This window comes from Oncorhynchus masou, chromosome 18 (assembly GCF_036934945.1).
Source record: "Oncorhynchus masou masou isolate Uvic2021 chromosome 18, UVic_Omas_1.1, whole genome shotgun sequence".
Taxonomy (NCBI): Eukaryota; Metazoa; Chordata; class Actinopteri; order Salmoniformes; family Salmonidae; genus Oncorhynchus; species Oncorhynchus masou.
In genome coordinates, this window is record NC_088229.1 from 55,225,813 (window position 1) to 55,246,690 (window position 20,878).

Genomic DNA, 20,878 nt, shown 5'->3' on the forward strand with positions numbered 1-20,878 from the left:
TTCTATGATGGGAGTGACACTAGGATGGCAACGTTTTAATGGGCTTTCTCCATTCTGATTGTTTTGTACTAGGACCAAACTAGGACCGAACTGAAAGCAATTTAGTCCAATTTGTAGAACTAGTTTATGTAGTATCATTTTAGACGGTATAGTGAAAATCCATACATGAAAATACTATCACGCAGCCCCACTTTCACTCAACGGGCTTACACAGTCTTGTGTGCAGGAGACAAGGATTCTAACTCAGTCATACACAATAAGTACACTTCTTGATCAAGAGGTTTACAGCCGGTTACAGCATGTTGTGGACTGTACTTCCTAAACCCAATATGAATTGATAAAGTAGACCATATACAGTTGAAGTCGGAAGTTTACATACACCTTAGCCAAATACATTTAAACTCAGTTTTTCACAATTGCTGACATTTAATCCTAGTAAAAATTCCCTGTCTTAGGTCAGTTAGTATCATCACTTTATTTTAAGAATGTGAAATGTCAGAATAATAGTAGAGTGATTTATTTCAGCTTTTATTTCTTCACATTACGAGTGGGTCAGAAGTTTACATGCACTCAATTAGTATTTGGTAGCATTGCCTTTAAATTGTTTAACTTTGGTCAAACGTTTCGGGTAGCCTTCCACAAGCTTCCCACAATAGTTTGGTGAATTTTGTCCCATTCATCCTGACAGAGCTGGTGTAACTGAGTCAGTTTTGCAGGCCTCCTTGCTCGCACATGCTTTTTCAGTTCTGCCCACAAATTTTCTATAGGATTGAGATCAGGGCTTTGTGATGGCCACTCCAATACCTTGACTTTGTTGTCCATAAGCCATTTTGCCACAACTTTGGAAGTATGCTTGGAGTCATTGTCCATTTGGAAGACCCATTTGTGACCAAGCTTTAACTTCCTGACTTATGTCTTGAGATGTTGCATCAATATATCCACATAATTGTCCTGCCTCATGATGCCATCTATTTTGTGAAGTGCACCAGTCCCTTCTGTAGCAAAGCACCCCCACAACATAATGCTGCCACCCCCGTGTTTCACGATTGGGATGGTGTTCTTCGGCTTGCAAGCCTCCCCCTTTTTCCTCCAAACATAACAATGGTCATTATGGCCAAACAGTTCTATTCTTGTTTCGTCAGACCAGAGGACATTTCTCCAAAAAGTACAATCTATGTCCCCATGTGCAGTTGCAAACCATAGTCTGGCTTTTTTATGGCAGTTTTGGAGCAGTGGTTTCTTCCTTGCTGAGCGGCCTTTCAGGTTATGTTGAGATAGGACTTGTTTTACCTTGGATATAGATACTTTTGTACCTGTTTCCTCCAGTATATTCATAAGGGCCTTTGGTGCTGTTCTGGGATCAATTTTCACTTTTCGCACCAGAGTACATTAATCTCTTGGAGACAGAACGTGTGTCCTTCCTGAGTGGTATGACTGCTGCGTGGTCTCATGGTGTTTGTACTTGCGTACTATTGTTTGTACAGATGAACGTGGTACCTTCTGGCGTTTTGAAATTGCTCCTAAGGATGAACCAGACTTGTGGAGGTCTACAATTGTTTTTCTGGGGTCTTGGCTTATTTTCTTTGATTTTCCCATGATGTCAAGCAAAGAGGCACTGAGTTTGAAGGTAAGCCTTGAAATACATCCACAGGTACACCTCCAATTGACTCAAATTATGTCAATTACCCTATCAGAAGCTTCTAAAGCCATGACATCATTTTCTGGCATTTTCCAAGCTGTTTAAAGGCACAGTCAACTTAGTGTATGTAAACCTCTGACCCACTGGAATTGAGATACAGTGAAATAATCTGTATGTAAACAATTGTTGGAAAAATGACTTGTCATGCACAAAGTAGATGTCCTAACCGACTTGCCGAAACTATAGTTTGTTAACAAATGTGTGGAGTGGTTGAAAAACGAGTTTGAATGACTCCAACCTAAGTGTTTGTAAACTTCCCGACTTCAACTGTTAATGAGTTTCTAGTATTGTGCTCTACCTATTGCAGGTATTTTATGCTGACTGCGGGCTTGTAGGGCAAGGGAGATGGATCTAAGTGCTGAGTGTAGACTCGGCTTGGTGAAGGGCAGCGATGAGTCGGTCGATGCATCCTTTTTAGCTCACCGCTACGTCAACCCCTCCTCATACAGTTGACGCAGACAAATCTGATACCTAACCTTGTCTGTTCCATTATTAGGATGTAGAATGTTTAACTGAGTGAACAGGTGAACAGTTTACTGCATTAATGTGAATTTTCATTTATTTTGAAAATGAGTTTAAATCTGTTTTGAGAAAGGTGAAGTTGGGGTAAGTATGCTTACTGCAAAAAAAAAATATATATATATATAAATATATATGTTTACTACACTACGATGATATGTTGTAGGGAAATGTCATCTGCCTATGCTGCCGCTGTTATCATGTCTTGTCTGCCCATACAGGTATCCCTATATGCAATCTAGGGGTTTGTCCATTTCAGTACTAGACCGCTGTTCAATGCAACCTAGTCCTTAAATGCAGAACAGTGTCTATGGGGCTCGTCGGACCATTTCAGTACATGGCGCTTTCCGCCAATGGATAGATCGGTGTCAAACTGCACTCACACCTATATTACTTTCCTTAGTACAATGATACTTACAGTGTGCTGGATACAGCTGCCTGACATTAATGTTGCCACTGAATCTGCAGTTTGCGTTTTCTGAAAAAGAGACCGTGCTACCTGACAGGAATATGCAACAATAGATGAGGGAGGGAGCACTGAGTCCCACGTGTTCTGGTCAACGCGGATTCGACGCCCCTCGCTCGCAATCGCTCCAGTTCACTTTTTTTCCAGCAACTCCGAGCCAAGGAAGAATGATCACATTTAACCGCCCAGCGTCACTCCCAATAGGTACTAGTATTCGCCTGTAGTCTTCCCCGGCTTTGCCAGTAGTGATACACATTTGATCCATATTTTATTACGGTTTTTCTTAGCCTTTTGTTGGAGGATGAATAACCTTGTCAGAATATATTTTTTCTAGGTAGAGAACCCGTTCTTGGTCGTGATGTGGGTACATCGTTAATTAGAGGGGTCCCCCGCGGCTCTCTGTAATTGTCACCTGCAGTTGGTCCACCAATTTGTATATTTATTTATTTTGTTCAACGGTGTTGCTCCATGCAAATCCCAGGGACTATGTGAGCATCATGCTGGCGGTGCGATGCCTGGTGTTCGCTGCAGTGAGTGCGCGGTTTGCCGTGACAGGTAAGACACTGGGGGGTTAAAGCCGCGCTTTCTTCCCGCAAATTTAACCCTTAACGCTATACGTAGGCCTATAACTTTCCCTTCATTATTAACGGGTTATTTTGAGATTTTCCGAGCTATTTAAGTCCCATTTTGCAGACTCCCTGTCATGAGAACTACGTGGTAAGATTAGCTGCATTAACAATTTCCCTCGTAACGCGCGCCTGCCGCCTTCGAGATGGGGATGGAGTCGGAGCTGTGCTCCAAGGTTTTGTAGTGGCAGCCTACGCAGTAAATCGCGTCCATGGAAGACTGCAGCAGACATCCACAACACCACCATCACAATAGTCAATCCCGGCGATAACAGTGTGCCAATCGCTGGTTGTCGCCCGCTGTCAGTGCAGACATTTCATCATTCACGATAACAAAAGCCCTATTGATTGATCACCCTGCTTCTCTTCCCCTTTCTCTGGCTGCCTGCCTTAACCGCTCGGATGAAGGCTGGAGCAGCTCGGTAAGCAATAGAGGAGACGGAGAGACGTGGGAATGGCAGCCTTCGGAGGAGCAGGGGGACCGGGGACCTGCTGTGGAGGAAGTCACTCAGCCTAAGCGGCTCCTGCAACAGATCGACTCGGAGGGAGAGTTGGTTCACCTCCATCTGGACACTCGAGTCAAGAACCACACCGAGGGAGCACAGGTGAGTCCTATATTTTGTCTCTAGGTGACACACAAGAGAACACAATTTTCCTAGTCATTATCAATATTTGCACAGACCGGTAGGCTACAGAACTAGCAATGTCAAGCTACTTCCAATCAGGCCTAATGGACATTGCTGAAAGGTGGTCACTGTCAGATCCAACTTTTTGGGTGCTTAAATATCCCATTAATCTTCTGTATCCCTGTTTTGACTGCACATGAACAAGAACTATATTGGACATAGATGTGAGTGTTCCTGCCCTCTCTCCACCAAATCTCACTAATGTAGCTGAAGGTAAACTCTTCCTCAAATTCACAGAAAATGCTATCTCTATTATCTCTATTGCCTCACCACCTATAAAATCCTAAATTAACCCCTTAGGTACAGCTTTATGACCTAGCTTTATGACTTATTCCTATAGACACTTGGGACATGTCCAAAATTTTCATTTGGATGCATAGGGATGGGCGATTCTCATGAAACCAGTTTTAACCATGGCAATAGTTGATTGTTGCAGATGCATCATTGTTTTCTATCCTTCTGAAGTCTAAGACACCTATTTTATGGCACAAGGTCCTATTTTTTTTTTAAATTATACATTTCCTCCAGAATTGTTTAATTTTCACCCCAAATTCTCATTAACGAAATGCGTGCAGATTGAATTCTCGGGGAATTTCATACAATCTTACTTTAGATAGATCTAACTTATATCAATAAAACACAAAATATGTTGCTGTTGTTTGTTCAGAAATCATACAATCTTTGAAGTTTACATTTACATTAAACTATAATATTTGTTACGTAAAAACAGTGTTTCTCATTATCGTAACACTTTTTCAAGCTGAAGTAAAAACTACCCCCCAAAATTAAATAAAGTTGTAATCCCCATGATGCATGATCTAGAGTAGTCCTTAGATGAGCACAAGTTCATTTAATTTATTCACTTATTTGCCTTCAGAATGAGGATCTTATTCTCAAACACCCCCTTTACGACACTTGACCTTCTCAAGTGGGTTAAATGCAAGGCAGTTAACCCACTGTTCCTAGGCCGTCATTGAAAATAAGAATTTGTTCTTAACTGACTTGCCTAGTTAAATAAAGGTTTCTTTTCTTTTACCGAAATGACTAAAAAGCTGAAATTGGGAAAATCTACCGGAGCCATTACCTTTCCAACATGGACGCATGAATGGGCTTAAGTGATGTGGTCAATTGTTTCCTGACTCATAATGACTGTCTCCTATTACTTGCAGATTCAACTAAGGGCCTCTCATTACCGAAACACATTTCTCATTACCACAGATTTTTTTTGGTCAATTTCAGTAAGGAGAAACTTAATTTTGGTGATGATAATAAGCTCATTCTAATGTATAATCAATGGGTGTGCTGTGTTTATAACTTAAATTATTTACTAGGACCATGCCTACATTGTATCAATTGTATTGTTTTATATTTTTGGGGCGTAACATCAGTAGGGGTTGTCAAGAAATATGGGTGTATAAACCCCATTTAATTGACTTAAAGCCACAATCTAGAGTTTGTGTTTGAGCAAATAGCAACCCTGCCACATAAAGAAGGATATCCCCCATTTTGACATGTGTACCTGTTTTAGTGCTTCCCTAGACTGTTGTTTGACCATTGTTGGTCCATATCCCACATATTTAGAATTTAATTTATTTATTTATTGTACGTTTTTACCCCTTTTTCTCCCCAATATCGTGATATCCAATTGGTAGTTACAGTTTTGTCCTATCGCGGCAACTCCTGTACGGGGCGAAAGTCGAGAGCCATGCGTCCTCCAAAACACGGTCCCGCCAAGCTGCACTGCTTCTTGACACACTCTACTCACTTAACCCGGAAGCCAGCCACACCAATGTGTTGGAGGAAACGCCGTAAAGCTGGCGGCCGAAGTCAACGTGCATGCGCCCGGCCCCGCCAAAAGGAGTCGCTAGAGCACGGTGGGACAAGGACATCTCGGCCGGCCAAACCCTCCCCTAACCCGGACGACGCTGTGCCATTTGTGCGTCGCCTCATGGGTGTCCAGGTCTGCGAAACAGCCTGGGATTGAACCTGGGTCTGTAGTGACTCTTCTAGCACTGCAAAGAGTTATTAGGAAATATAAAATGTATGCTATAATAATTTTGGCTTAATCTTTTGTTCTTTATCCAAATATGTATACATAATAATATGTACAGTGCATTCGGAAACTATTCAGACCCCTTCACTTTTTCCCCATTTTGTTACATTACAGCCTTATTCTAAAATTTATTAAATACATTTAAATCCTCATCAATCCAAAACCCCATCATGACAAAGTGAAAACAGGTTTTTAGACAATTTTGCAAATGTATTACAAATAAACAAACAAAATACCTTATTTACATAAGTTTTTAGACCCTTTGCTATGAGACTCGTAATTGAGCTCAGGTGCATCATGTTTCCATTGATCATCCTTGAGATGTTTCTACAATTTGATTGGAGTCCACATGAGTTTACCACAATTGATTGGACATGATTTGGAAAGGCACACACCTGTCTATATAAGGTCCCACAGTTGACAGTGCATGTCAGAGCAAAAACCAAGCCATGATGTCAAAGGAATTATCCGTAGAGCTCCGAGACAGGATTGTGTCAAGGCACAGGTCTGGGGAAGGGTACCAAAAAATGTTGGCAACATTGAAGGTCCCCAAGAACACAGTGGCCTCCATAATTCTTAAATGGAAGAAGTTTGGAACCACCAAGACTCTTCCAAGAGCTGGCCGCCCAGCCAAACTGAGAAATTGGTCTAGGAGGTGACCAAGAACACGATGGTCACTCTGACAGAGCTCCAGAGTTCCTCTGTGGAGATGGGAGAACCTTCCAGAAGAACAGCCATCTCTGCAGTCCTCCACCAATTAGGCCTTTTACGGTAGAGTGGCCAGACGGAAGCCACTCCTCAGTAAAATGCAGTGATGTAAAGTACTTAAGTAAAAATACTTGAAAGTACTACCTACGGCGTTTAAAAAAAAAATTATATTTATATTTTTGACAACTTGTACTTTTACTTAACTACATTCCTAATGAAAATAATGTACTTTTTACTCCATACATTTTCTCTGACACCCAAAAGTACTTGTTACATTTTGAATGCTTAGCAGGACAGGAACATTGCCTAATTCATACACTTATCAAGAGGACATCCCTGGTCATCTCTACTGCCCATGATCTGGCAGACTCACTAAACACATGCTTCGTTGGTGAATGATGTCTGAGTGTTGGAGCATGCCCCTAGCTATGAGTAAATAAATAAACAAGAAAATTAAGCCATCTTGTTTGCTTTTTGTAAGGAATTTTAAATTATTTATAATTTTACTTGTATTTTTGATACTTAAATATATTTTAGCACTTTTACTTTTGTACATGACAGCCCGCATGGAGTTTTCCAAAAGGCACCTTAAGGACTCTCAGACCCTGAGAAATAAGATTATCTGGTCTGATGAATCTAAAATTGAACTCTTTGGCTTGAATGCCAAGCATCACATCTCGAGGAAACCTTGCACCATCCCTACAGTGAACCATGGTGGTGGCAGAATCTGGCTGTGTTTCAGCAGCGTGGACAGGGAGACTAGTCAGGATCGAGGGGAAAGATGAATGGATCAAAGTACAGAGAGGCCATTGATGAAAACCTGTTCCAGATCCCTCAGGACCTCAGACTGGGGTGAAGGTTTATCTTCCAACAGGACAACGACCCTAAGCACACAGCCGAGACAAAGCAGGAGTGGCTTCGGGACAAGTCTCAATGTCCTTGAATGGCCCAGCCAGAGTCCGGACCTGAACCCGATCGAACATCTCTGGAGAGACCTAAAAATAGCTGTGCAGTGGCGCTCCCCATGCAACCTGACAGCTTGAGAGGATCTGCAGAGAAGAATGGGAGAAACTCTCCAAATACAGGTGTGCCAAGCTTGTAGCGTCATACCCAAGTCTCGAGGCTGTAATCGCTGCCAAAGGTGCTTCAACAAAGTACTGAGTGAAGGGTCTGAATACTTATGTAAATGTGATATTTCAGTTTTAATGTTTTTATACATTTACAAAAATGTTATAATAAGGCTGTAAAGTAACAAACTGTGGAAAAGTCAAAGGGGTCTGAATAATATAAAGACAAAATACAAGATTCTGAAAATATTGTGTTAATGAGAAATGACAAAATAAACTAATTTAAACATAACTGAAAACAATTATATTTTAACTCGGGCCTTTTCATTCAGTGAGCAATGTAAAAAAAATAAAAAAAAATAGTTTTGTTATTTTTCGGGACTTTGAAAACTGTTAGGGCATTGAGAATTTTTGCATTGGTACTGTAGTTGTGGAAAAATGCATAATATCTGATCAATATACATAAATCATTTTGAAAGACATAACTGCAGATCCTAATTTTAGTGGTCCAATAGGAATTATGGTGGAAAATGTGTTTCTGTTTTGTCAAGTGCCAGTTTTGTGAGAATCACCCCTGGGAACTGGATGCCATTTGGGATGCAGAACATTATGCCGGAGCTGCAGTGGAGATATAACTATTAAGAGGCTTTATCTTCTGAGCAGTAGAATGTAGGCATTGTTCTGCAGACGTTCAGTGTGTACTGAAATGTGATATGGGTTAGGTTATTTACAGTTATGGGGAGAATATATATGCTGCTTTAAAGAAGGGAGCTATGTGTGGCTTCCTCTTAAATGCAAAATGGAGCAAATAAGATCTAATCAATGAAAGATGCTTCAGGGAAGAATTGTTTTCTTCTCTAAATAAGATGAAATAATCACATTTTTTGCCGACTTGGTCTTAGACCATGGGTCTTCACTGGCCAGGCCTTCACTGTAAATAATAATTTGTTCTTAATTTACTCGCCTGGTTAAATAAAGCTTAAAATGTATATACAGTACCAGTCAAAAGTTTGGTCATACCTAATCATTCAAGGGTTTTTATTTTCTTTTTACTATTTTCTACATTGTAGAATAATAGTGAAGACATCAAAACTATGAAATAACACATGGAATCATATAGTATCCAAAAGAGTGTAAAACAAATCAAAATATGGGTTATATTTGAGATTCTTCAAAGTAGCCACCCTCAATCAGCTTCACCTAGAATGCTTTTCCAACAGTCTTGAAGGAGTTCCCACATATGCTGAGCACTTGTTGGCTGCTTTTCCTTCACTCTGCGGTACAACTCTTCCCAAACCTTCTCAATTGGGTTGAAGTTGGGTGATTGTGGAGGCCAGGTCATCTGATGCAGCACTCCACCACTCTCCTTGGTCAAATAGCCCTTACACAGCCTGGAGGTGTGTTTTGGGTCATTGTCCTTTTGGAAAACAAATGATAGTGGAACTAAGCGCCAACCAGATGGGATGGCGTATTGCTGCAGAATGCTGTGGTAGCCATGCTGGTTAAGTGTGCCTTAAATTCTAAATAAATCACTGACAGTGTCACCAGCAAAGCACCATCACACCTCCTCCTCCATGCTTCACGGTGGGAACCACACGTGTGGAGATCATATGTTCACCTACTCTGTGTCTCACAAAGACACGTTGGTTGGAACCAATAATCTCAAATGTGGACTCATCAGACCAAAGGACAGATTTCCACCGGTCTAGTGTGCAAAGCTGTCATTGAGGCAAAGGGTGGATACTTTGAAGAATCGCAAATATAAAATATATTTTTGGTTTGATTAACACTTTTTTTGTTTGTTTACTACATGATTCCATATGTGTTATTTCATAGTTTTGATGTCTTCATTATTATTCTACAATGTAGAAAATAGTAATAAAATAAAGAAAAACCCTTTGAGTAGGTGTGTCCAAACGTTTGACTGGTACTGTATATAATTGCCCATATTTGTGCCCTGACTGTCCAAAACTAACTAGAGCTGAGCTGACATTGACCCCAACCGCCCCAGCCTGCTTGGTCAAAAGGTCATAGCTGTTGTCACCACCAATCATTAAAGGAAATTAAAATACTTTTTTCCCAGGAGGGAGTTCACTGTCAGTCATTTCAATTCTAGTCAGTTTTGGACATCGATAGCTAGTACCCCTGTCCTCCACACACACTCTTTCCATGGTGCTGATTCATCTGACCCCACCTGATACCCCATGGCAGCCACCCGTGGGGCTCCCTTCCTCTCCCGCCTGTCTGCGCCCCTATCACCTTTCTACACCTTTACCTGGTCTCTCCCATTACCCGCTCTATCAATGCTATCTGCCAATCATTCAGCGAGGCAGGAAGATTCACCGTTTTGAGGCAACCTTGAGTGCCCTCCACCACCGGGCTGCCCAGTGCTCGTGTGTAACCGAGACGACCTTCCTTAAACTCTGCCTTTGCAGTGTTTCTGTATGAAGCCCTCTTTTACCTCGGCAAATTGCTGAGCTACGACCCCCCCCCCCCTAATCATTTTCAATATTATCTAGTAGGAAAAACTGATCCTAGATCAGCACTCCCTACTCCAAATCGCTTTATAATTATTCTAAGGTCTGCTTGCCCTAAAGCTGGTACAGTATTTCGGATAACTTATGCCCATTCCCTAGAAGTTAATGGCAAATAGGAATGATAATTGAGTAACAGGCTTAATGTTTAAAAAAATAATAATCTCCTCCGACCGTTTCATTCCTTAGCTAGATAAATAGCAACTGTCTTTTTAACTTTTTACAGAGAAGACCGTTAAGGTCAGATACAGTACAGCAAAACGACTCGCTGGAGTTATTAGACAGAAAGTCTTTGTGTCAGCACCTCTGCAGCCAGTAATATTCAGGTAGCAAGGCTCTCGACTAAGTGGACTGTCACAAACTGGGTTGAGATACAAGCCCGTCTTGATTAGGCTGTCTAGGTTTGGCAGTGCCCCACTGCCGCTGTAAATTGAACGTATTTCTAACGCCTCCTATTTCTAACGCTTTCCACCAGGTAGGCACACACACTCAACTCAAACACACACTCTCACCAGCAGCAGCCTCCCGCACAGTAGGTCCTTAGCCCCAGCCACCGAGGTGGAGTAAGGGGCTCACTGCTAGACCAGGGGTTGCCAACCGGTTGATCGCAAGCTACCAGTAGCTCGCAGCCCACCTATGAGTAGCTTGCCAAACAATTCTTAATTAAAGAACATGCAATTTAAGTGTTGCATCGCAAACTGTCATAGATACATCTCACAAGTATCCGACACCGCAAGCTCCCAGCTACTATCTGATCAACGCAACATTGACATTATCCCACCCATAGTAAGCCACTATTTGCTTAAAAACAAAATATCTGCCAGTTCATTTCCAGCAATATTTCCCCGGTCTTTCTGTGTGGTGCGCGCGTTTGTTTATCGCTCGTGTGTAGCCAGCCAGTTGATGTGATAACGGTCTCGTGGGTTGACAGAAATACTTTCCCCAAAACCTTCTCAATTAAATGTTAACTGCAAAAAAAGGCTTGTCTGGCAGAAGTATATCATGAATATCATTTGTATCTATTATTAGTTCTTTTCAAAGTTTGCCATGAAATGAGCAGCAGCAGTAATGAACCATCGCTAGACCGGAACATAAGATTGCACGTTCCTCGCTCGCTCGATGCGCAATTAAAGGGCCAGATGTGCAATTGAAGGGGAATTACTCTCAAAATCAACATTTTGTTAGTTTTTTCCCAAAACAAAAACCATAAGGTCTTCTGATGTAATTTAAACATTGACATAGACTCAGAACATCCAATTTCATTGTTTCTCAATGAACAATTGTAAATAAACTTAAAACCAGAGAAATATAATTGGGGAATATATAAAACAGAATTTGGGAGAAAAAAAAATCACAGATTTTATATGGCCCCACTTAGTTGTTTATTAACTATTTTTTTAACTATGTATATTGACAGAAAGCATAGTGCACTACTTTCTCTTGTACACTAAGGACCTGGGGAAGAATTGCAGGGGAGATGAGAAGAACTTGTCTATCTGAAAGCAAGAAAAAAACGAGTAGCTCCCGACAAGTTTTTTAAAATTTTTAAAGTAGCTCTCATGCTAGAAAAGGATTGGGGACACCTGGGCTAGACAGTGGTATTGGGGATTGATAGGTAAAGCTGTTTTTCTCTCACTACCTGGAACAGGGTTGGGAGTTGGGACATTTATCTGACAGTGTTATTGTGGCTTTGATGGTACTCTGTCCTTCTATTCCTTTTTATTTTTTGCTCTCTGTCCATCTTTCCCACTGTGTTGCACTCTTTCTTTCTCTTCCTTTCTTTTGCGTTCTCTCGCTTTCTCTCAACCCTCCACAGAGGTACATTTTTGCCAAAACTATAAGGTATTGAATAATTTGTTTAAGACAATGAATGACTTGTGGCATGACAGATTCTGCATCTTGCCATCTAATGGAATGTGAATGAGTGATGATTATTCAGAAACTATTCACACTGCTTGACATTTTCTACATTTTTTGTTTGTTACAGCCTGGATAAAACATTTATTAAATTGTTGTTGTTTTTTGTCACTGGCCTACACATAATGTCAGTGAAATTATGTTTTTCGAAATATTTACAAATTAATAAAAAATGAAAAGCTGAAATGTCTTGAGTCCAATAAGTATTCAACCACTTTGTTATGGTAAGCCTAAATATGTTTGGGAGTAAAACATTTGCTTAACAAGTCACTTAATAAGTTGCATGGACTCACTGTGTGCAATAATAGTGTTTTAATGTGATTTTTGAATGATTAGTACATCTCGGTACACGACACATACAATTATCTGTAAGGGCCCTCAGCCGACAGTGAATTACAAAGACCAGGAAGGTGTTCCAGTTCCTCACAAAGACTGATACCTAGTGGTAAGAAATTGCAGACATTGAATATCCCTTTGAGCATGTTGAAGTTATTAACTACACTTTGGATGGTTTATCAATACACCCAGTCACTACAAAGATACAGGCGTCTTTCCTAACTCAGTTGCCAAAGAGGAAGGAAACTGCTCAGGGATTTCATCGTGAGGCCAATGGTGACTTTAAAACAGTTACAGAGTTTAATGGCTGTGATATGAGAACTGAGGATGGATCAACAACATTGCAGTTACTCCACAATACTATTCCAATTGACAGAGTGAAAAGAAGGAAGCCAGTACAGAATACAAATATTCCAAAACATGCATTCTGTTTGCAACAAGGCGCTAAAGTAATACTGCCAAAAATCTGGCAAAGCAATTAACTTTTTTGTCCTGAATACAAAGTGTTATGTTTGAAGCAAATCCAATACAGCACATTGCTGAGTACCACTCTCAATATTTTCAAGCATGGTGGTGGCTGCATCATGTTGTGTTTATGCTTGTAATCGTTAAAGACTCTGGAGTTTTTTCAGGGGGGAAAAAAAGCAAAAAGAATGGAGGCAGGCAAAATCCTAGAGGAATACTTGGTTCAATCTGCTTTCCACCAGACACTGGGAGATTAATTCACTGTTCAGCAGGACAGCAACCTGAAACACAAGGACAAATCTACACTGGAGTTGCTTACCAAAAGGACAGTGAATGTTCCTGAGTGGCTGAGTTACAGTTTTGACTTAAATCTGCATGAAAATCTATGGCAAGACCTGAAAATGGTTGTCGAGCAATGATCAACCAATTTGACAAGAGCTTGAAGAATTTTGAAAAGAGTAATGGGAAAATGTTGCACAATCCAGGTGTGGAAAGCACTTAGAGGCTTAACCAGACTCAGCTGTAATTGCTGCCAAAGGTGATTCTAACATGCATTGCCTCATGCGGTTGAATATTTATGTAAAGAAGATATGTTAGTGTTTTATTTATTTTTACACGTTAGCATTTTTCTTCCACTTTGACATTAGAGTTTTTTCTGTAGATTCTTGTAAAAAAAGTACAATTAAATCAATTTTAACCCCACTTTGTAACACAGCAAAATTTGGAAAAAGTCAATGGGTGTGAATACTTTCTGAAGGCATTGTACCTTTTAATAACCTTGGCCAGCCTTGCCTCAGTCCTGTCCTTACACCCTAAGTGTACCTGCATTTTCTCCAGTGGTGTAAAGTACTTAAGTAAAAATACTTTAAAGTACTACTTAAGTTTTTGGAGGCATCTGTACTTTATTATTTATGTTTGCCAACTTTTTTACTTCACTACATTCCTAAATAATGTACTTTTTACTCCATTCATTTTCCCTGACACCCAAAAATACTCATTACATTTTGACAAGAAAATGGTCCAATTAACGCACTTATCAAGAGGTCATCCCTACTGTCTCTGATTTGGCGGACTCACTAAACACAAATGCTTTGTCTGTAAATTATGTTGGAGTGTGCCCCTGGCTATCGGTAATAAAACATCTATTAAAAAATGATGGTGTCTGGTTTGTATATTTGAGCAATTCCATTTACTTTTCATACCTAAGTATATTTAAAACCAAATACTTTTACTCAAGTGTAGTATTTTTTACTGGATGACTTTTACTTGAGTCATTTTCTATTTAGGTGTCTTTACTTTTACTCAAGTATGACAATTGAGTACTTTTTCCACCACTGATTTTCTCTCCCTTTTGTGCTTTTCTCTCTCTCTCTCTCTCTCTCTCTCTCTCACTCTCTCACATACACGCTCACACACCTCTAACTTTTCTCCCTCCCTCTCTCTCTCAGCCTGTCCATCTAGCCCAGAGCAGTTTCCTGGTGGAAGCCTTTGGCAAGTCTTTCATCCTGGACTTGGAGCTGAACCAGTGAGTTGACACACTGCTCTGACCATCACTAGCATTCTATACAATACAGGATTGTGTTCAATTCAGCTTTTTATTAAGGACATTTTTCATTCAATTAATGAATAAAAACATTGCCCAATGTCGCCTCTGTGGATTTGGTTGAATTAAAAAAAAAAATGAATTTACCCCAACCCCGTTACAATCCATCTACGAGTTTCTTCACTAGAATGGAATGTCTAAAACATTGTAGATGGTAACATTTTGAGGCTCATAGACTAAAGCTAAATCACGGCATATACTCTCCTCCTCCTCCTCCTCACCAACACATTGTTCTAATGGATTGTGGTCATGTAGCGCTCCTCACTAGCTCTCAAAGCGTCTTCACATGGCATAGAGGTAACTGGGCCCATCCTTCCACCACCCCTTTCTACTCAATGCCTCCATCAATCCAATTGGATTTGTATAGTGCTTTTAACAAATGTGTTTTGTATGCGCTTGTCTCTTGTAATGATTATGCCTGTATGGGAAATGTCATTGCTCGCTCTCTCTCTCTCTCTCGCTCCCTCTCTCATTTCCCCCCCCAGCAATCTCCTGTCTTCGGATTATGTGGAGCGGCACTTTGACGACGAAGGGAGGCCGTCTCAAAACATGGTACAACTTGTTTTCGTCGATCCGTACATCCACTAGGGTGTAGACATGAAGGTTGGCTGATGAGTGTGTAGTATGATCATCACACGCACACCTAAAGCATTCAGAGATGACTTAATAGTGGCTTATAAGTGTGCTATAACACAACATAGCAAAGATTATGACGCAGGACTAATGATGTGCTGCTCATTGGCATAGACTTTATAAATGCATCACACTGATAGTCATTATAATGCTGTATGACCCTTGAGTAGAAAGTGCAATTATGAAGCATTATGTCACTGTACATTATAAGTGATTATGATTATACTTATAATGCATTACGACCATTGGTATACGGAATTATGAGCCTATACCAGTCTTTATGTGTGTCTATAACTATGCTTATACTGTATTATTACGCCTGTGTGTGTGTTTGTGTGTCAGAGGACTTCTTTGGAGGACTGAGAGGTGTCTTGTTCCTGCAGACATGAATAGCTAGTACTGCGGTGCGGAAGTTTAATGAAATTGGAGAGATGCAATTACGCCGGTCGTTTTGCAAGGTCACTGTCTAACCCCTTTTAAGGTGCCCTAGATGGACTTAACCGAGAAATTATTCGCGGCTAGACAGTGCAACGTCATGTACTTGTTAAGTTCTTATTTGGTCTAATCTTAATTTCTCCGTTTGTCCTGCCGTTTTGTCCTCGAGTGTGATGGTACATAAAAACAGTTTGAGAAACCCTTGAGTAGCTTTCTACCATCTTGGAATTGGCACTTTCCCCTCCTATTTTGGCCACCTCTCTCCCTTAGTTGAGACTTGGTAGCAGTATTTGATAGTGCTGTAACAAAACAGGGCTGTTTTATTCTAGTTTGTCAGTACCAATTAGCATCCTTCATTCTCATTGGCTGTGTCCTTGGATAGGTGTGGCATCTCATTCAACTCCTCCCTTAATGGGGTGGCCCCTCCTCTCTTCTGTTCATGAACAAACAAGCTGTTCTGCAAAGTCAGCAGTGCTGCTGAGTTGCCCTTCATTCAGATATTAGCTACATTTCCACCTCGTTGATCATGCAATGGCAAGTGCATCGCAGGCTCTAGAACAAGAAGTTCCAAGCTGTATCACAACCGGCCGTGATTGGGAGTCCCATAGGGCAGCGCACATTTTGCCCAGTGTCGTTAGGGTTTGGCCGAGGTAGTTGGTCATTGTAAATAAGAATTTGTTCTTAACTGACTTGCCTAGTTAAATAATAAATAAATAAAAAACTATTAAATGAGTGAGTGTGTGCATTTCTACTGAGCGTGTCCTCCGCAGAGTCGCCCTCTCCTCAGGGTTCCAGACTGTGACCTTTTAGTTCCATTTTGCAACTATTTGACTTGGCTGTGCGGGTAAACATTTTAGCTGGTTGTATCGGTGCGAGCTGCACCTTCTACATGGTCACCTCACTCAAACCTTCCATTTTTGGGGCTGCTAAAACCATGATTTGGTCAAACAGTAAAATGCGTTATCCTCATGATTCCTGTATTTTACGTGTCTGGCCTGCTGCTGTGCCTGTTTTGGTGGGCCTGCTGATGTGCCCGTTTCAGTGGGCCTGCTGATGTGCCCGTTTCGGTGGGCCTGCTGATGTGCCCGTTTCGGTGGGCCTGGTGATGTGCCTGTTTCGGTGGGCCTGCTGCTGTGCCTGTTTCGGTGGGCCTGCTGCTGTGCTTGTTTCGGTGGGCCTGCTGATGTGCCTGTTTCGGTGGGCCTGCTAATGTGCCTGTTTCGGTGGGCCTGCTAATGTGATTAGCGAGCCACTCGCCTCTCCGGGAGAAAGAAATGCGTTTTGATTGTAAAACATTTCAAAATGCAGTTGCATTTTACCGACAAACAATTCCATGTTTGTAGGTAAAATATTTATTTCTCAATATTGAGCTCAGTAGCTCAACTATTTTACAAACAAGATATGTGATATGGCTTTGAGATACATTTCCATTTTTTATTAGGACATTTACTGTTAGATTTGTACATGGCAACTAGCAGTGGGTATTATATTTAGAGTTGGCGATCTAGACGATGTGTGTTGAGTTTTCCTCTTCCTCAAGTGGTGAATTAACCCCAAATGAATTAGCCTATGATATAAGTGTACAAGAAAATTTGAAATAACATTCTGAAGCCTTATTTTTGACAGTAAAATATAACAACAATGGCCTACTTGTCAAACCAAAATTAGTGACAATCACTGGATTAGGTTGCACATCAAAGTATTGAATCATGTTGAAATATGCATTCCTCCATGTTTAGACGAAACATATTATTTCTTGAATAGCATTTCAGTAGTCCATTATACCTGAATGACTTGAATGATCCCCCCTTCATCCTGCCTCTCCTCTGAAAGTGTGTGTGTGCGTATGCGTGGATGTGTCCAGCCTCTCCTCCTCTGGAAGGACACTCAATCCACCTCGTTCACTAATGGCCGCGGCAGAGTGTGAGCCAATCTGATTTCCTCCACTTACCCTTGTAATCCTGCCCTTTTTATTTATTTATTTATTTGTTTATTTATCTCAGTCCCGTGCTAAGTGCTCTGACTGGGCTTCCTTTCTAATTGGTATTGAATGGCCCCAGGGTCTCACCCACTAAAGACACAGGAGATATTAAGCTAACGCTAAGCTAGAGTTTATTATGGCTAGCTCATGCTAAACCGCTATCAATGATACTTTTAACTAAGCCAAGATGGGACATATGGTCCTTTTTACAGTGGAAACCATAGAAGCACAGTTGGCAGGACAAGGAACAACATGGGCAGAGCCAAGCAAGAGCTAACGTGATCCTATTTGTGCATTTTATCATGTATTTGCTCATTCCTGTCAGTGAACGCCTACTCTCTGAAGTGCGCATGTGCAAGCCAAGAACTCTAACTTCCATTGCAATACCTCTAAACATAGCCCGTTTTCAAAAACTTTTAAAGGGTCAAATCTGGAAAACCTATTGCTCTCTGTTCATAACCGATTTTAGTTTTGGGAACAGAAAACTGTATTAAGATCAAAAGTTTCATCTGTGAGAAAATGAGCGGAATGTTGGCCCAGTTCCATCTTGCGCCATCTTCTGCCTGCACACGCACACACGCAGAACCTCATATCATCACCATATTTGGTGGTGAGTGGACGCCCCCACTGAATGCTTCAGGTTTTTACTGCTCACACGCTAAACCGCTACAGGAGAGAAATTAAGCTAAGCTAAGGTTCATTATGGCTAGCTCGCACGCTAAGCCACGACAAGAGATAAATTAAGCTAAGCTAAGATTCATTATGGCTTGCTCGCACGCTAATCCACGACAAGAGATAAATTAAGCTAAGCTACACTAAGGGTCATTATGGCTAGCTCATATAAAATCCTGCCTTCATTCTGGAAAAAGAACTGGACGGGTGCATGTTGCTGGAAAGGGATCGACCATGCTGCTTGTGTGTTTCAGACCAGTGCAGGCTAAGGAAAGAGCAGAGGAGAGGAGGCCGCTGTAGTTTATTGAGATGCAGCGTTGGTCTGTCTGGTTGGTTGGATACAGTTGGAGTAAAGTTTGACCAAGCGGGGAAAAAACACTAGCCCCGGGTTGTTGCTTGAACGGTCTAAATAGTTATAGTTCGCTTCACTTGAATGCAGCTTTTCTTCTGTTATTTAGCGTGTGAGACGACAGTGGGCTCAGATGACAGTGGTGCATAACTTATTGGTGTTCATTACACTGACTGCGTGACACGCACACACATGCACAGACAGACACGGATGTTTTCCTATTCTAATACACACACACGCACACACACACACACACACACACACACACACACACACACACACACACACACACACACACACACACACACACACACACACACACACACACACACACACACACACACACATCTGATTCTCAACCACACCTGTGTGGTAATGAAATATAGTCTCTACTGTCCTTCACGCATCATTAGCCACTGTAGGTGTAGGTTCTCTCCTCTGATTTATAGTAGTTACTGATACAGCTTTGTTGACCAAGCAGCTCATTCAGACCCACTCTTGGGGGGTGTTGCTTCACACTTAATAAGTGGTGTTGATTGCATTTTCGTCGTTGGTTAGCTCACTCTATTTCATCGACTTGTGCCTTTGTTTCTTTAACTTGGGAGGGCAAAGTAGAATTAATACTGAGTGAATGGTTGTGTGCGTTTACAGGGAGGGGAACACTGTTACTACCACGGGCGACTGAGGGGGGTACCAGGCTCGTGGGTTGCTCTCTCTACCTGCCATGGATTACGGTGAGTCGAGGCGATACCCATCCTCTGCCCATTCCATGCCTCACTGTTTTGTTTCTATCTGCAAACCCTACCAGAGTTCCCATTTGTTACTACAAACTCTACGAGCCTCACTCTTGCTTTCTCTCTCTCTCTCCAGTGGGATGTTTTCCGATGGGAACTTCTCCTATGGGATCGAGCCTGTTCTCAATACCGGTGGGGAGGTGAGTATGAATAAGGGAAGAGGATGGAGGGGTGGGATACCCTTCGATGAAAAATGGGGAGCTGCCCGGTGGATTCGTCTCGGAAGTGGCTCCAGCCCACTGCTTAGTAGAGAGACCGCGTGTTCTTTCTCTCTGTCTCTCGCTCGCTCTCTCGCTGCATCGGACTCTTTCAACTCTCTTTCCCTCTCCGTTGTTTACCTCTTTCTCTCTCGCTCACTGGCAGCACAGACAGCGATACTCCATCTGTGCTGTGCAGTGCCAAAAGTATTGCATTGATACACAGTCCCATGGGGTGTGTGAGAGAGAGAGAACTAATTAAACTGTAGTAAGACTGGAATTCAATAAAATGCACCATAGCAATGTTTGTGCAGGTGTCGTCCTTTACAAGCTACTGCCTGCACACGCACGTCTTATTCTGAAATCTGGAAGCATATAGTAAGTTTGGAAGTGCTCGTGGACTTTTCAACTAGCCCCCAAAAGAACGTTCTGATTATGTTTGTCCATGGGGGGAAAAAACAAGTTGCTGTGTAAAAGCGAAGGACACCATGTGGGCTTGATGGAATTGACAGCTGAATCTATTTTTATTTTATTTATTCCCGTGTATCACCAAGACCATTCGGTGCGGACTCGTTGGCGGTCTTTGAATCTATCGCTTTAACCTCTGTCCCATCTGTCTCCTTCTATTCAGGATGAACTATAACCTCCTGTTTGCCATCCAAGCCAAAGCCATTTTATATTTACCCATACAGTATACGGTTCTGGTCCCAGCCATACATTACGAAACCCCACAAAGGACACCATCCTTGATGTCAGTAGACAAATAAGCCATACACTTGGCTCTAACATGATTATGCACTGTGTGTGTGTATAGTTCATCCCAGAGCCATTTAGTTCAAACGTGAGTAGTGGAGGAAAATACGTTCACTCCCAGCCTTGGATGTTAGGGGCAAGCAGCACCAGTATAGGATGATATAATATGTCAACCAACGTGATATTAGGGCTTTGTCCCAGACTCCACAACATTGTGGACCTCTCCTTTTGAGAGATCCGTTTCGGCTGCGAAACAGAGTGGTAGGAGAGAGGAAAAGTGAGTGTGGAAGAAAAGGAGAGAAAAGCGAGGGGTAGGATAGAAGAGGCTGAAGGCTATTCCATTAGGACGACAGGCAATCGAGGTTCGGTACACAGCTCCATTACA

The 20,878-nt window shown here is 41.6% G+C and overlaps 1 protein-coding gene across 2 annotated transcripts in view; it reads left to right on the plus strand.

The window, feature by feature from the left end:
* The first annotated feature begins 2,837 nt into the window (after positions 1–2,837).
* Positions 2,838–20,878, plus strand: part of adam11 (ADAM metallopeptidase domain 11) — a 73,314-nt gene continuing 55,273 nt past the window's right edge. The window contains exons 1-6 of one of the 2 annotated variants that reach the window (XM_064923750.1): positions 2,838–3,239; positions 3,719–3,915; positions 14,525–14,601; positions 15,165–15,231; positions 19,401–19,483; positions 19,620–19,683. In XM_064923750.1, coding sequence (XP_064779822.1) covers positions 3,182–3,239; positions 3,719–3,915; positions 14,525–14,601; positions 15,165–15,231; positions 19,401–19,483; positions 19,620–19,683 — 546 coding nt within the window. In that variant the 5' untranslated portion in view covers positions 2,838–3,181. Of the gene's footprint in view, positions 3,240–3,718; positions 3,916–14,524; positions 14,602–15,164; positions 15,232–19,400; positions 19,484–19,619; positions 19,684–20,878 lie in introns of those variants that run through there. The other variant, XM_064923749.1, reaches the window with a different exon arrangement.